At 40.1% G+C, this 15,198-nt stretch overlaps 1 protein-coding gene across 11 annotated transcripts in view; it reads left to right on the top strand.

Moving 5' to 3' along the window:
• LOC126379118 (protein diaphanous) overlaps positions 1-15,198 on the top strand; it is a 65,181-nt gene that overhangs the window by 11,440 nt on the left and 38,543 nt on the right. For 7 of the 11 annotated variants that reach the window (XR_007568249.1, XR_007568254.1, XR_007568255.1 and 4 more), the window contains 5 exons: positions 10,673-10,852; positions 11,408-11,509; positions 12,185-12,381; positions 13,931-14,096; positions 14,790-14,930. Coding sequence is in view for 2 of the 11 variants with exons in the window: in XM_050027732.1 (XP_049883689.1) it covers positions 10,673-10,852; positions 11,408-11,509; positions 12,185-12,381; positions 13,931-14,096; positions 14,790-14,930 (786 nt within the window). In the remaining 9 variants the exon portion in view is untranslated. Of the gene's footprint in view, positions 1-322; positions 590-7,606; positions 8,339-10,672; positions 10,853-11,242; positions 11,264-11,407; positions 11,510-12,184; positions 12,382-13,930; positions 14,097-14,789; positions 14,931-15,198 lie in introns of those variants that run through there. The other 4 variants (XR_007568252.1, XR_007568251.1, XR_007568253.1 and 1 more) reach the window with 3 other exon arrangements.

Raw genomic sequence — 15,198 nt, forward strand, 5'->3', positions numbered from 1 at the left:
TTGACATTTCTATCGATAACTATCGACAAACCGGTAAATTACTAGCGTTCGATGAAAGTGACAACATCCTACCATCACAAATTGTAATAAATGTTTCCATTCCACTAGTTGCCTGGAATAAATTGCTGCTTAGCAATAAGGCATCCAGATTGTACTGTATCTATCATCCATTTGTGTAAATTTGTTTTGTATGTTGTGCCCAATAAAGTATATTTGATTTGATTTTGATTTCATAAATATAATATACTATAAATAAATTAATTCTAACTTACTAAATATTAAACTTGGAAATTCTTGAAACACCGCCAAAATATGACTCTAGAACCATCGGAAACTTAATTGAATGTGTCGTAATCATGAAAATGTATAAATGTACGGACTTCAGTGTATCTGACAATATAATGTGACGTGTGACAAACGCAGTGTGTCAAACACAGAGTGACAAGCACGGTGTGTCAAAACACAGTGTGACAAACGCAGTGTGTCAAACACAGTGTGACAAGCACGGTGTGTCAAAACACAGTGTGACAAGATGTACAACAGTCTTCCTAGGAATTTGAAGAGAAGGGATACATGGAGAAAAAAAGGGGTAAGTTTAAATACATATATTTATGTATCTTCTTCTATCGTGTGGATTGTGAGGTGATTACCAACCCCATCAACCCTGGTGTCAGGGTTATTACTGAGCCGCCATAGGCCGTCTTTTTTTTTATCGTTGGGAAATGCGTTACGCATACCTACGTCATTTTTTTAAAGAACGTCTAGGGCCCTGTGCCGGGGTTTTTCTTGCAGCTTCTTATCCCCGGCTATACAGGTTGTGAGAAGCTGCAGTAGTTTTAGGCGGATGAGACGTTCGTTATGTAAAAATTTGACGATTCAAAGTATAACTATGTTACCTACTGAATAAAGATATTTTTGAATTTGAATTTGAAAAAACCGGACCTGTCAAATCTTCAGGTTAGGTAAGCGGACCCTTCAAACAGGATAACGCCAGGGGATGATGTTGATTAGACAGACGCAAATAACAGCGCACCCGTAATTGTGGTCTGTCTACCCTATTATGGTCACTTGCGTGAGTTTATTAATGTTGTGGATAACCCAGACTTAGATATAAGGTCATATACGCCTTAGTGACATACCCTACCAAGTTAGTTTGAATTAGTGTTGTCATATAATCGATTATCTCATCTGATGTCGATTATTATCCTCTAAATCACTTAACATCAGGTGAGATTGTGGTCAAACGCGAACCTATGTTATTTAAAAACATAACATAAACAGCCTATATACGTTCCACTGCTGGGCACAGGCCTCCCCTCAATCAACCGGAGAAGGTACGGAGCATACTCCACCACGCTGCTCCAATGCGGGTTGGTGGAGATGTTTTTACGGCTAATAACCGGGACCAACGGCTTAACGTGCCCTCCGAAGCACGGAATCATCTTACTTTAAAAAAATACTTTTTTATTATTTAAAAAAATATATCTAAATTTCAATATTGGAAAATCGTCAATTTTATCTTCTTCTATCGTGTGGGTTGTGAATTCCCAAACTCATTAACTCTGGTGTCAGGGTTATTCTTGAGCCGCCAAAGGCCCCTGACATGACTCACGTAACGACTACGTAATTATATCAGTAAGTAGTAACCGGGACCAACGCCTTAACGTGCCTTCCGAAACACGGATCGTCTTACTTTCGGACAATCAAGTGATCAGCCTGTAATGTCCTAACCTAATTGTAATGTAATTTTATCGATTATCTAATAATTGTACAAAGTTCAATTTAATCAATAAGCATATCGATAGTTAGATTATTTGGGGGCTTGGAAAAGAATCGACTATTCATTGATATACAATTGATTATCGGGCAACACTAGTTTAAATAGTCCTTTTAGGGTTAATCGTAGGCGTCTAGACCGGTGTCAAGGTATGAAAACATGATAACCTTACTTGGACCTTTTCTGAGACCTTTGGTAGAAGCAACTTGGGATACAATTCACCACTAAACAGACTTACGAGTATGTATAGCAGTTTAAGTCATCACCAGCCCGTTAACGTCCCCACTGCTGGGGCACGGGCCTTCCCTATGGATGGATAGGGAGATCGGGCCATAAACCACCACGCGGGCCCAGTGCGGATTGATGGTTATTAACGACTGCTGATGCAGCCGGGACCAACGGCTTAACGTGCCTTCCGAAGCACGAAGGAGCTCGAGATGAAAACTTTTTTTTTTGTGGTCACCCATCCTATGACCGGCCTTTGCGTAAGTTGCTTAACTACAACAATCGCAGACCGAGCGCGTTTACCGCTGCGCCACCGAGCTCCTCACAGTTTAATAAAACTGAATTGGATATTTCGAGTAAGCCCAATGCATACAGAAGTAACTTTTGCATTAGATTCTGATAAAAGAATTCATTGGTTTCGAGCCCGACCCGGGATTCGAACCCGGGCCATAACGATGTAAGTCACACGTTCTCCGAACAGAGCTATGACGAATTCTAAAACCAGATTCGGATTGGGATGATAAACTTATATGATTCATTAACACCTAAAAGATTGTTTGCATCATTTAAAAGTGAACTTGTCTCAACCTTGAATGAGTAACTCGTGATTTTTATAGGTATTACATCATTAGGCACTCCTGCGCATTCTTTTAATGTTTAAACTCACGCCTATTTCCCACCGGGGCAAGCAGAGACTATGTAATTCCATTCGTTTCGATCCTTACACACTTCTCTTACTTCTTCCACGTTCATCAATCGTTTCATACACGCACGCCGGTTCAGAGAAGATCGTATTAAACCTTTCAAACAACCCAAAGGTAATATCTTATTATTGAATTTCCTTTGGGTTGTTTCATGAGTCATGTCAGGGGCCCTTGGCGGCTCAATAGTAAACCCTGACACCAGGGTTGATGAGGTTGGTAATTCACCTCACAACCCACACGAGAGAAGAAGAAGATTGTATATTGCTTATAAAAAGCAAAGAAAAAGAAATAGCAGATACCTCTATCGAAAAATGAGAAAATTCAGTGAAATAGTCAATTACAAAAACAAAATTGCTAATTACTTTATTACGATGTGTAACTAAGCTCACCCAAGCAAGGATTCAAGGCGTGAATATGCATGTGAATGTAATTGTTAAACGATTAGTATACGTAAAATGTTTACAACGGTTTAATGGTACAGACATAGCAAAAATAAATCAGTAGTGTCAGAAAATAATCGATCAGCTTCATCTCGACTGATACATCACTATGCTAATGAGCGTCACAACATTGACAGTTCTAACTCGTACCATAGAATAAAGAATAATAACTACGTATAGAACGGCACACCAGAAGAGGAGGAGGTAGTTTTAGGGGTTGGAGAGGGAAACCACTGCCCTATTTTTCCCTAAAAAGTAGCATGGAGAATGCAGCACCGACAAGAGCGTGGCTCTTAAATTGATGATGATAGAACGGCAACTCTCCGCTCCCCCCACCAGCGTCTTAGCAAGGTTTTGTGATATCGTGAGGTTTCCACTTATAATCGCAAACACATACATAAAACATCGTGAGGAAACCGACATTCCCGAATAATGCATTTTCGGAGGTATGTGACCTAACCTGTAGAACAGGGGAGTATCCTCTTAACATTTTCGTTTTACCTAAATAAACTTTTATTATTATTATTTGTATGTCGTGTCCATATCTCGGGCCTACGGAGTCCCGGACTTTTGGTAGGCGTGCGTGGGGCCGAAGCCAACACGTAGAGGCTCTTTAAGAAAATTTAATCTAAATGTTGTGTGACACCAACCGGTTATTATTATATCAATTACATATCTATGATCCAAATATGACTTCAAACTCATAAATTCGTTTGATATAAATTAAATACCAAAAATATGGACACTTAAAAATATAAAAAAACATAAATAACACACATGCACGCATATATTGAGGTTCTGCGAGATGATGAATGATGTGTGTAAATTAAATATGTTTAAGTTTCACTTAAGTTTCATGTCTAATTATATTTTTATTTATTATGAAAGTTTATATTGAAAGTTTCACGGCGCAGGCGCTTCTGCACTGTAAAGTTGTGAAATGTAAATAAATGTATATTTTTTTTAATTATTGTTGTTCAAAAGATAAAGGTAGGACGGTCGAAAGGATAAACACGTATTGGAGTATTGGAGTGTATATACCGTACTATCTTTACTATGGCATAGGAAAACAAGCGATCATCATCGAACCGAGGTGCTTGTACGCAAATTGCGTCATTTGGTTACGTCATCGGCGCATGCGCTACTAATACGAGTGTATTGTGACTAGTGGCTCAACTCGTGTAGTTATACTAATATAGTCGTTATAATAATTTGTATGGGATCTTTATAGATGTATGGAAAGATTGCTTTTTTTTCTTTTTTTTATCAGACGGTACCACAATAATACATCTGCCTAGCATTTACCCTGGTCTTTGGTTTCATACAAGACCATTAACCCGGCTCCAGGGGGACAGAGTCATCTTCTCTGCCCTCCACTGGGGCAATTCCGCCGCGGAGGGCGCCTCTTACTTCTGTAGGCCGGAGTGAGATGATGGCTGAGTTCGGATAGGGACCCAGACCTACGGGGTATAACGTAGAACCTTTGCCCAAGGATGTGGGTGAAGACCTCAACGGTTGCAGAGGCAATGCAGGACAGAAGGGGCAAGTCACAGGGACTGTAACCTGGAACCTGACAGGGCAGCAGTAACTGTCAGTACTATACATTGATTTAAGTTTACGCGGTTATTATCATAATTTATTTATTTAAGATACACCATAATTAAAACACATTATAACAGGTTCTTACCGCGTTTAAAGCAGGGACTAGCTGCTAGGGAGCAGGGTTTAGTACTGTCAGTACTATTCAGAGGCGGAGGACAGGAGTCCTAGTACGGCTTTGAAATAGACCACTCTGGGCGCCATCCCACTCGCGTCAGACAAGTACTGCAGAGCGAAAGGCAAGAGGGAAACCACTGCCCTATTTTGCACTAAAAAGTAGCATGGAGAATGCTACACGGACAAGAGCGTGGCTCTTAAATTAGTGATGAGCATTATCCCGTATTCATAAGATCCGCTTATCTAACCAACTGCCTGTCTGACCTTCCAACCCGCAAAGGGAAACCCAGCCCAACACAGGTTAGGTCACGTACCTCCGAAACGCATTTCTCGGGTATATGCGTTTCCTCACGATGTTTCGATGCAAATAAAATGCATTTTATTTTTTATTTTTATTTAATTATAATTGTTTATTATTTCATCTTTATTTAAATATTTTACTAATTTAATTTTAATTTTACTATTTTATAGATTTTGGAATTTTAATTTTAAAATGTTATAATTGATATGTAAATATGGGTTAGATGCCTGAAATAAGTAGATTTTATTATTTTTATTTTTCCCTTCACCACTGAGCACGGATTATGGTCGATTTTTGAAAAGGCCAATGAACTAACTACAATTGGATTAGAAGTCAGCTAATTCCATTTATAGGCTTTCGACTGATTAGTTTCAATGTTTCTCAGTTCGGTGTATACAGCCGCCGGCGCCGCTCGTAGATCGTTTTGTGGATCTATAGATCGTAATCGTTGCATGTTTGTTTGCGTTTGCGCTGTGTTGTGATGTATTGTTATGTGTTCTGAGTTGTCGCTAGCTGTATGCGTGTAACACGTTTTATTGTTAAGAACAATACTATTTAGATAGATAGGTAAAATCTTTATATAGGTTTAAGACGTTACATTCTTCTATCGTGTGGGTTGTAATTTTTAGACGGTTGTTTTAGATTTCTGCTTAAAATTGACGTGTATTCCATAAATTTTATGTCTGTCGATTACCCGTCCCTTTCCTTTTCGGCGGATAAGAAAATGACAGATATAATTTAAAATAAAATTAGATGGCATCTGCAGGAATCAGCAATGTATTGTAATATAATTTTGGTAATTTGGCCAACCTATTTCAGCGCTGACAAATGTGTATAAACATAGGTGTGAATGCTAAAATGTGCTCTTTTGTTTAATAATAGCTTCTTGAGGTAAATTATCATGTTTTGTTGGATTGAAGCCAAGGGCATCCATTATCTGAATGTCTTTAGTCATTATGGAAAGCAAAGGAAAATATACTTCTGTAAATATCATCATCACTAATTTAAGAGCCACGCTCTTGCCAGTGTAGCATTCTCCATGGTACTTTTTAGAGAAAAATAGGGCAGTGGTTTCCCTCTTGCCTTCCGCCCCGCAGTACTCTGTCTGACGCGAGTGGGATGGCTCCCAAAGTAGTCTATTTCAAAAACTTACTAGAGACATATTACATTTTATACATCTTACGTTTTCAGACAATCAGGTAACGGTCTCCGTAGTCCAGTGGTTTGAGCGTTCTCACGGCTCATGACCCAGAAGTCCCGGGTTCAAATCCCGGTGGGGACATATCACAAAAATCACTTTGTGATTAGTTTGATTAGGACATTACAGGCTGATCACATGATTGTCCGAAAGTAAGATTATCCGTGCTTCGGAAGACACGTCAAGCTGGTGGTCCCGGTTACTACTTACTGATGTAAGTGCGTAGTCGTTACATGAGCCATGTCAGGGGCCTTTGGCGGCTCAATAATAACCCTGACACCAGGGTTGATGGGGTTGGTAATCCACCTCACAACCCCCACGATAGAAGAAGACTGTGTGACATTATTTCTTAGCATCTGTAGTTTTATCACCGCTAAATATATCGCCAAGTGCATCGCACTTGTTTTTTTTATTTCGGGAGATTCGCCAGTTACCTCACGTGAAGTGTTATTTTTGTTTACAACCTCATTTTGTGTGAGTTACTTCAGTAGGTCTACAGCGTAAAAGAATATTTTTTCTTCTTCTAATTTATTTATTTACATTTCACGATTTCACAGTGCAGAAGCGCCAATGCGCCGCGTAACTTTCAATATAAACTTTCATAATAAATGATAATATAATTAGACATATGAAACTTAAGTCCGGGAGGTTCGGGTTCGAACCTTAGCTAATCCTTTTATCCCCCTATTGGGATGGGCTCGGAAGGCACGTTAAGCCGTTGGTCCCGGTAATTACTTACAGATGTAAGTACGTAGTCGTTACATGAGTAATAACCCAGACACCAGGGTTGATGGGTTTGGTAATCCAACTTCACAAACAGGATAGGAATATACATGAAATGAAATGTCTTTATTAATTAAAACAAAGTTACAATTTTATTTTACATGATGATGACTCCTTTTAGACTACAAAGTCTGTGTTAGGAGGCATCGCTCTTCACTCCCAGTTACTTACATCTAATAATCTGAGTGGCATAGTTCACAATATACACACTTCACAAAAGAATCAAGAATTCGAGGGCACGGCTCCAAACAGTGTAATATACTTGTTGTTTTTATGAAGCACGGGGATGCAGTGAGTCAAAAGAGTGTAAAATGAAAGGAAATGCGGAATGGAATGAGAATTTCGTAATTTTAAATGATGATGGCCAGAACGAAAGGCCGGTATGAGCAGAGTTTGTACTCTGCTACAGTAGTATAACCGAAGCAACGCACATGTGTTTATATATTTTTAGTTACATGTATGAAGTCCTCAATTCCATCACAGAACACACTACTTCAGTGTATCGCGGGAACTGTGTCGATCACTACTTTCACGGTTCAGTGATTATAAGCAGGTGACAGCTCTCAGCGCTCACCATTTGTCCGGCCAAGTAGTTAATGTTATGCGGGAATCTACAAGAAGTCACGTCAAGCAAAAAAATACTATTATTGACTTTTTTGATAGAATTACACACGTTCACGCTCGTAATTCCTACTGGGGTGAGCAGCGGAATTGGGATACATAATTTAAAAACATTACCTTGACATTTCTTTTTCGGGGTTTTGGTTCTTGTGCTTCTAGCCGAAGTTAAGGAACTTTCCCAAAGGCCGGTCATAGGATGGGTGACCACAAAAAAAAGTTTTCATCTCGAGCTCCTCCGTGCTTCGGAAGGCACGTTAAGCCGTTGGTCCCGGCTGCATTAGCAGTCGTTAATAACCAATAATCCGCACTGGGCCCGCGTGATGGTTTAAGGCCCGACCTCCCTATCCATCCATAGGGAAGGCCCGTGCCCCAGCAGTGGGGACGTTAATGGGCTGATGATGAAATAAAATAAAAGTTAGGAATTAGACACATTGCTTCGATGTGGCAGTTTAGACCTTCTGGAAATGAAAGTGATAAAATAAAGTTGTGAAAAGTAGTTGCAAACTAAGTTACGTCAATATGGACACCATAAAAGTGGTTGGCGAGTTTGTTAGGGAGAGATCTCCGTTCTCGGTGAGTTTCTATCATCATGGTGTTAGTGACATTGTAACGAATACTGTGGGGGATGATTCAGACCATGATTCTGAGTTGATATCAAGTGGAATTTTCCGTCGCAAAATTCATATATTTTTTATGTATAATTTTTTATCAATTTTATACTTTGCGATGGAAAATTCCACTTGATATCAACTCAGAATAATGAGCTGAATCATCCCCCTCAGTATTTGTAACGATGTCACTTGCACCCTGTAAAGTACATTCAAGTAGATAGGGTGTTAGTGACATCGTAACAAATACTGAGGGGGATGATTCAGACCATGATACTGCTTTGATATCGAGTGGATTTTCCGGTCGGTGTTTTTTTACATTACTATTATATTAGCTCAGAATCATGGCCTGAATAATCCCTCAAAGTTTTCGTTGCGATGTCACTAACACCCTGTATACCTACCAATTTTCTAGTTTCATATTTTTAGTCTGTGAATGTGGTCACCCGGATCAAACCATATCTCACATAGTGAACGAGTGCCCTCTACACCGGTTCCCAGGTGGCATAGCCGGGCTGCATTGTGTGACGGATGCGGCAGAGACTTGGTTAGGGGAGCTTCAGCTGGATATATGATCCACGCAGGATATTTTATTTTTATCTGCCATACGCAATCATAAAAATAAAAGTCCGTGATTTTCCCGTTATCGAGTTTTAGTTTTTAAACTTGTATTTTTATTTGGACATACTGTATGTCAGTGCTTACAAAATATAATAATTAAAGCACATAATAACGGGTTCTTACCGCGAAATATCGGGAGTCTCATATCCCCACTTAAACGCGGTAAGAACCCGTTATTGTGTGCTTTAATTATGATAATAACCGCGTAAACTTAAAACAACGTATATACAAAATATAAACTTGCGAGGTGCTTCGATTAATTTTGATGAGAAGTGTATCACTACATAGTATAAAACAAAGTCGCTTTTTCTGTCCCTATATCCCTATGTACGCTTAAATCTTTAAAACTACGCAATGGATTTTGATTCGGATTGTTTTAATAGATAGAGTAATTCAAGAGGAAGGTTTATACGTATAATACCGTCTATTAAATAGTAGAGAAATACTGTTATTTTTGAGGCTTTTAATGTGATGTCGCAAATAATTTCATTTTTTTCTAAGCATTGCACCCGAACGAAGTCGGGGCAGGTCGCTAGTGTATAAATAATAGACAAAGTAAGGAAAAGGAAGCGCTTTATTGTCATATAATAACCGCAGAGGCATTTCAATCGACTAATTAATAACCCTCGACCCAAATCGGGCGGAATGACGACATCGCATTGTTACAAAGGGCGAATCGATTCAGTAATCGATTCCGGACAATGCCCCGTATCGATTCTCTTAATCGATTGATTCATCAGGTCGAATTCGAAGGTCTTTCACTTCGACTTTGTTTAGACATTATTTATTGTTTACTAGCGACCCGCCCTGGCTTCGCTCGGGTGCAATGCTGAGGAGAAAAATGAAATTATTTACGACATCACATTAAAAACCTCAAAAATTACAGTTTTTTTCACTATTTAATGGATGTTATTATACATATAAACCTTCCTCTTGAATCACTTTATCTATTAAACAAAACCGCATCAAAATCCGTTGCGTAGTTTTAAAGATTTAAGTGTACATAGGGATATAGGGACAGAAAAGGCGACTTTGTTTTATACTATGCAGGGATTTATTTAATAGGTATTTGGAAGACCAACAGCTCTTCAATGACAGGTTGTTTTTTTTTAGTTCTCCGAAGGGCAAGGCAAAGGGAACTATGCCCATAGAGCCATGTCTTATGTATTTTTTCTTGATGATGATGAATGATGAAACCTAAGCCCTCTCAGAGCAGACTCCTACTCCGAACCCCAAACAAATTAACTCAAAAGTCCGCTTAAACATTCGAGTTATGAAACAGCTTTTTGGCACGAACGAAGCGAAAATAGATAGGTACACTTTCTTTATTAAATATTCCCATATAATAACACTATCGCGAAAGTTTTCCGACTAACTTAATGCGATCATTGACACAACACACCACTTCGTATTAATTATAAGTGATGTAACTGTAATCTTTCCTTTTCGGACAAGAAAATGACGGGTATAACTTATAACGAAATTAGGAGGTGTCTGCAGGAATCAGGGCCATTGTATGACTAATAATTAAGTATGCTGTCCTCTCTACCAGTTGCAGTGCTCGGGTCCATGTTGATACTATAACACTTACTTCTGTATTTTTATAACACCACATTGTGAACACATGGTCGCAATAAATCATTTCTATTTCTGAAATATAACATTCTCTTCTTTCCAGCTGGACACATGGTTCGGGCGGCCCAAGAAGGCCGGCGGCGGGGCCGAGCGCGGGTACGACACGGTGCCCCGCGCGGAGCCCCGCGCCGACGACGAGGAGCCGTCGGCCGCCGCCGAGTATACCACCAAGATAGACGCGCTGGACGACAATCAGCTGCAGCGCCGCTTCGAGGAGATGCTGGTCTGTATACCCTTCTTGAAAGAACCTTCTAGAACCTTCTAGAAATCTCCAGAACTTCTCCGGCCGACGCCGAGTACACCATCTAGATAGACGCGCTGTACGACATGCAGCTGCAGCGCCGTTTCGAAGAGGTGCTGGTCAGTATACCTTCCTTGAGAGAACCTTCTAGAACCTTCCAGAAATCTCCAGAAACTTCGCCGGCCGTCGGCGAGTATCCCATTTAGATAGACGCTGGATGACACGCAGCTGCTGCGGCGCTTCGAGGAGATGCTGGTCCGTATACTCTACTTGCAAGAACCTTCTAGAACCTTCCAGAAATCTCCAGAAACTTCGCCGGGCGTCGCCGAGTATACCATTTAAATAGACGTGCTGGATGATACGCGGCTGCTGCGGCGCTTCGAGGAGATGCTGGTCCGTATACTTCTAGAACCTTCCAAAAATCTCCAGAAACCTTGTGTTCCATAGGTATTCTAAGGACATGACAAATCCACTGCCATTACTGTCTGGGCTGTTACCGGTAACAAAATGTTCAAAGATAAACTTTACCTGTTTCAGTCGGACATGAATCTCAGTGAGGAGAAGAAGGCTCCACTCCGGAAGTACTCCCGAGACCAGAAGAAGAAGATGCTCGTGGCTTACAAATTCGTCAACACGCAGGTTGGTACAACTATTATATGAATAAATTCAAGTGCCCGTATTGGCACCTGAATTGACCGTTGTGGAGCCGTTGGGTAGCTCAGTTGGAAGAACGATTGGCTCTCACGTTCAGGTCGCAGGTTTGAATCCGAGCACGGGCGTAAACCAATCATTTTGGAACTTCTTTTCGAGTTCATGTTTGGATCATAAATTATTATCACGTGCTCAGCGGTGAAGGAAAACATCGTGAGGAAACACACGTACCCGAAAAGTGCGTTTCGGAGATATGTGACCTGGCTTTGAGCTGGTTTTCCCTTCGGATTGGAAGATCAGACAGGCAGTCAATTCTGTAAAAAACCGGACCTATGAAACCTTCTGGTTAGGTAAGCGGACCCTGTAAAAACTGGATAACGCCAGAGAGATGATTGAGTCAGGTAGTCAGTTGATAACGAAAGAGAAAAAGACAGATATGAGATTCGCAAAATGTCGTTAAATGCCCATTTCCCAAAAATGGCAAAACGCACATTTCGCATAATGCCCACTCCTCAAAATGTCTATTCGCAAAATGCCCACATAAACGCCCATGATATCTACTTGGCATGCAATGTTTTACCTAAAAACACATAACACAACATATGGTCACAATTGAGGAACATTTAAATTTTTACTGTAACCCAAAAACCCCTACATTTACAGGAAGGCAGATCAAAATTCGAGAAGCCCTCAGACTACGTGTCGTACCTGAACCAGCCAGAGCTGTCAGTGAGCAAGCTGCACAGCTGCCTGGAGAACTTGCGGATAGCGCTAACCAACAACCCGCTGTCCTGGATAGAGGAGTTCGGCACCAAGGGCATCGGCTGCCTGCTTCACACGCTCAACCTCTGCTATACCAAGTGAGTGCATTCCTTGATGGCGTATCCTCAGGATGAATAGCTTCGATGTAGCGTTTTTAACCCAATTAATATCCTTAATATGGCAAGTCTGGAGTAGGAAATAGACAATGAAATACAAATATACTTTAATGCACCAAAAAAAAGAAAGTCTCTTAACTAGGTACATGGCAAATGGCGGCCTTATCGCTTAAAGCGATTTCTTCCAGACAACCATAAGGCGAGGGAAAATGTAAAAATTGAAATTGCTATACCTATTGTAACCTTAATTATCTTATATTAATTTGCATCTGATGTATATGATTGGTTATTTGCAAATAAATGAATTGAATTGAAAGAAACCACCAAAATGAATAAAATAGTTACAAGAGAGACTTAACTAGGCACATGGCCAATGGCGGCCTTAAAAATAAAATTTAAATTAATGAAAATGTATAACAAATGGTGGGTTTATCTCTAAGAGAGATCTCTTCCAGCTATCCATGCATGGCGGGACTGGTAGGAGTTATGAGATTTAGTCACGCAGTATCTCTGCTCTCAAGTGAGATCTTCCAATTCTTAGCTCCTTATGTACGTTTGTTACCATCAACCCCAAATGGTTCTAAACTGATTATGAGATCCATCATCGAAGTGAGAAAAGCGAAGAGAAATTATAAGCGTCCAATATTGTGGTCTTTAAATTTGATAGGAGGAAGAGAGATGGAGAGCGTGTAAGAGAGAAAGAATGAGAGTAGGTGGTCTTCGTACACGTCTACTTCGCAGAGGTAGTCTAGCTAAATTGGGTAGAAATGTCTGTGTTGTAACACTCATAGACAAAATGTCGTATTTAACTTGTTTACCTTTTTTTACATGCATTCAGTGGTTTTGGATATTACCGGTATGTTGCTTTGTGAACTTTAATAATACATAAATTCGTCTACATAATTCCTAAATGTAGCTTATAATGTACGTATTAATTTATCTTAAGTGTTTGGATTATAAATGATTATCACGTGAGGAAATCCACATTCCCGAGAAATGCATTTTCGGAGGTATATGACTTAACCTGGAGTGGGTTGGTTATCCCTTCACGGGTTGGAAGGTCAGACAGGCAGTCGCATTTGTACAAATCCAGACCTGTCAAATCTTCAGGTTAGGTAAGCGGACCTAGTGAAAAATGAGATAATGCTAAGGAAATGAATTTGTCTTAAGTGCGTTCAGTAACACAGTTGGCTCAACCATTCCATACTCCAGTGAGTAAAAGCCTCAAGTCGAGAACGTCAATGTAGTATACTCGGCGGCGGCCAACGAAGTTTCTGGTGATTTCTGGAAGATTCTAGAAGGTTCTCTCAAGGAGGGTATACGTTTTAAAATACAAAAATGCTGATGCCGAGTCGAGTGGAGGAAGAGGCGAGTGGACATCTTTGAATACGGATGTTACTGCACGCCTCTCAACTTGCCTGGTTAGAGTAAACATCTCACGTCTCTTTCTTAGTAAACCGTTACCGCTCCACTAACACAGTTGACTCGATCATTACAGCTATGATTTATACTTATTTCACTCTTTTCCTAGCGACTCCCGATACGACCGCGTTCAGTACGAGTGCATCAGGTGTCTGTCGGCCATTTTGAATAACACGGTGGGCATTCGGTCCATGTTCGAGTGCCGCGAGGCGCTACCCGTGCTGGCACGCAGTCTCGACGCCAGGAAGCCGCACATCGCGCTCGAGGCCGCCAAGGTGAGGCAAAGTTAACAAATTCGCAAAACGCCCACTTCGCAAAATGCCAAATTTTCAAACCGGGTGTTTTGAGAAATTTCTTATTAGCAAAATAACTACTTTCGTGAAATGCCCAATTCGTTTAACAACCACCTGATGATCCCCGTCAACTATATTGAGTCACTCGGTGGGCATTCGATCCATGTTCGTATTTTCGGGGTCAATTTACAGAATACCAATTTCGTAATGTCGATATGCGATATTTTTATTTATTTATTTATTAAAAATATATATTGTACGGGTACTCGCGTTTCACCGATCGGCGTGGGTTGGAAATCAGTGTTGCCCTCTGGGTAAATTTTCACTGAACCCTGGCGTTTTTTGGTGAACTGCGGCACCCATATACCTTTATGTTTTCCAACTGAATATTAATGTAATGTGTGTATATTTTAATGTTGTAAATGTATATGTGTGTCGTAGATTTTACCTAAATAAACTTTTTTATTATTATTATATTAGCAAAACGTCGGGATATGAAAAATTAAAGAAGAACAGGAAAATAATATTTCAGTAAAAACTGGATTATAAATTGATTAAACTTTTATTCAGACGAATAATGCGCGTAGACTTATATTTCTTTTTTCATTTCATAGCAATAAAATAGTATATTTTTATTCGTAGATTTTTACTCATTACAAATTCTGCCCATTCTAGGTGTTAGCTGCAATATGCCTGATCCCGAACGGCCACGAGAAGGTTCTGGAAGCAATCACAATGGCCGGCGAGTCGCACCGTAAGCCACGGCTGCTGCCCATCATCGAGGGTCTGGAGGCGAAGGCGCCTGAGAGCTTGAAGGTGAGTTAGTGTTCTAGAAGGTTCTGGAAGCAATTACGACGGCTGGCGAAAGTGGCTCGCCATAATAATAATAATCAGCTACACGGGATAGGTTCGAGTCACCGATGCTGTGAGCAGATATAATAATAATAATAATAAAATATTTATTTCAGATTCTGCATCCATATAATGTTAGTTAAACAATAGAGACTTACGAACTATGTTAGTATATTAAATTAAATGACATTACTTGGCCACACGGCGTATAGGTAACACGTGAGTCATAACC

Source organism: Pectinophora gossypiella, chromosome 28, assembly GCF_024362695.1.
Source record: "Pectinophora gossypiella chromosome 28, ilPecGoss1.1, whole genome shotgun sequence".
NCBI lineage: Eukaryota > Metazoa > Arthropoda > Insecta > Lepidoptera > Gelechiidae > Pectinophora > Pectinophora gossypiella.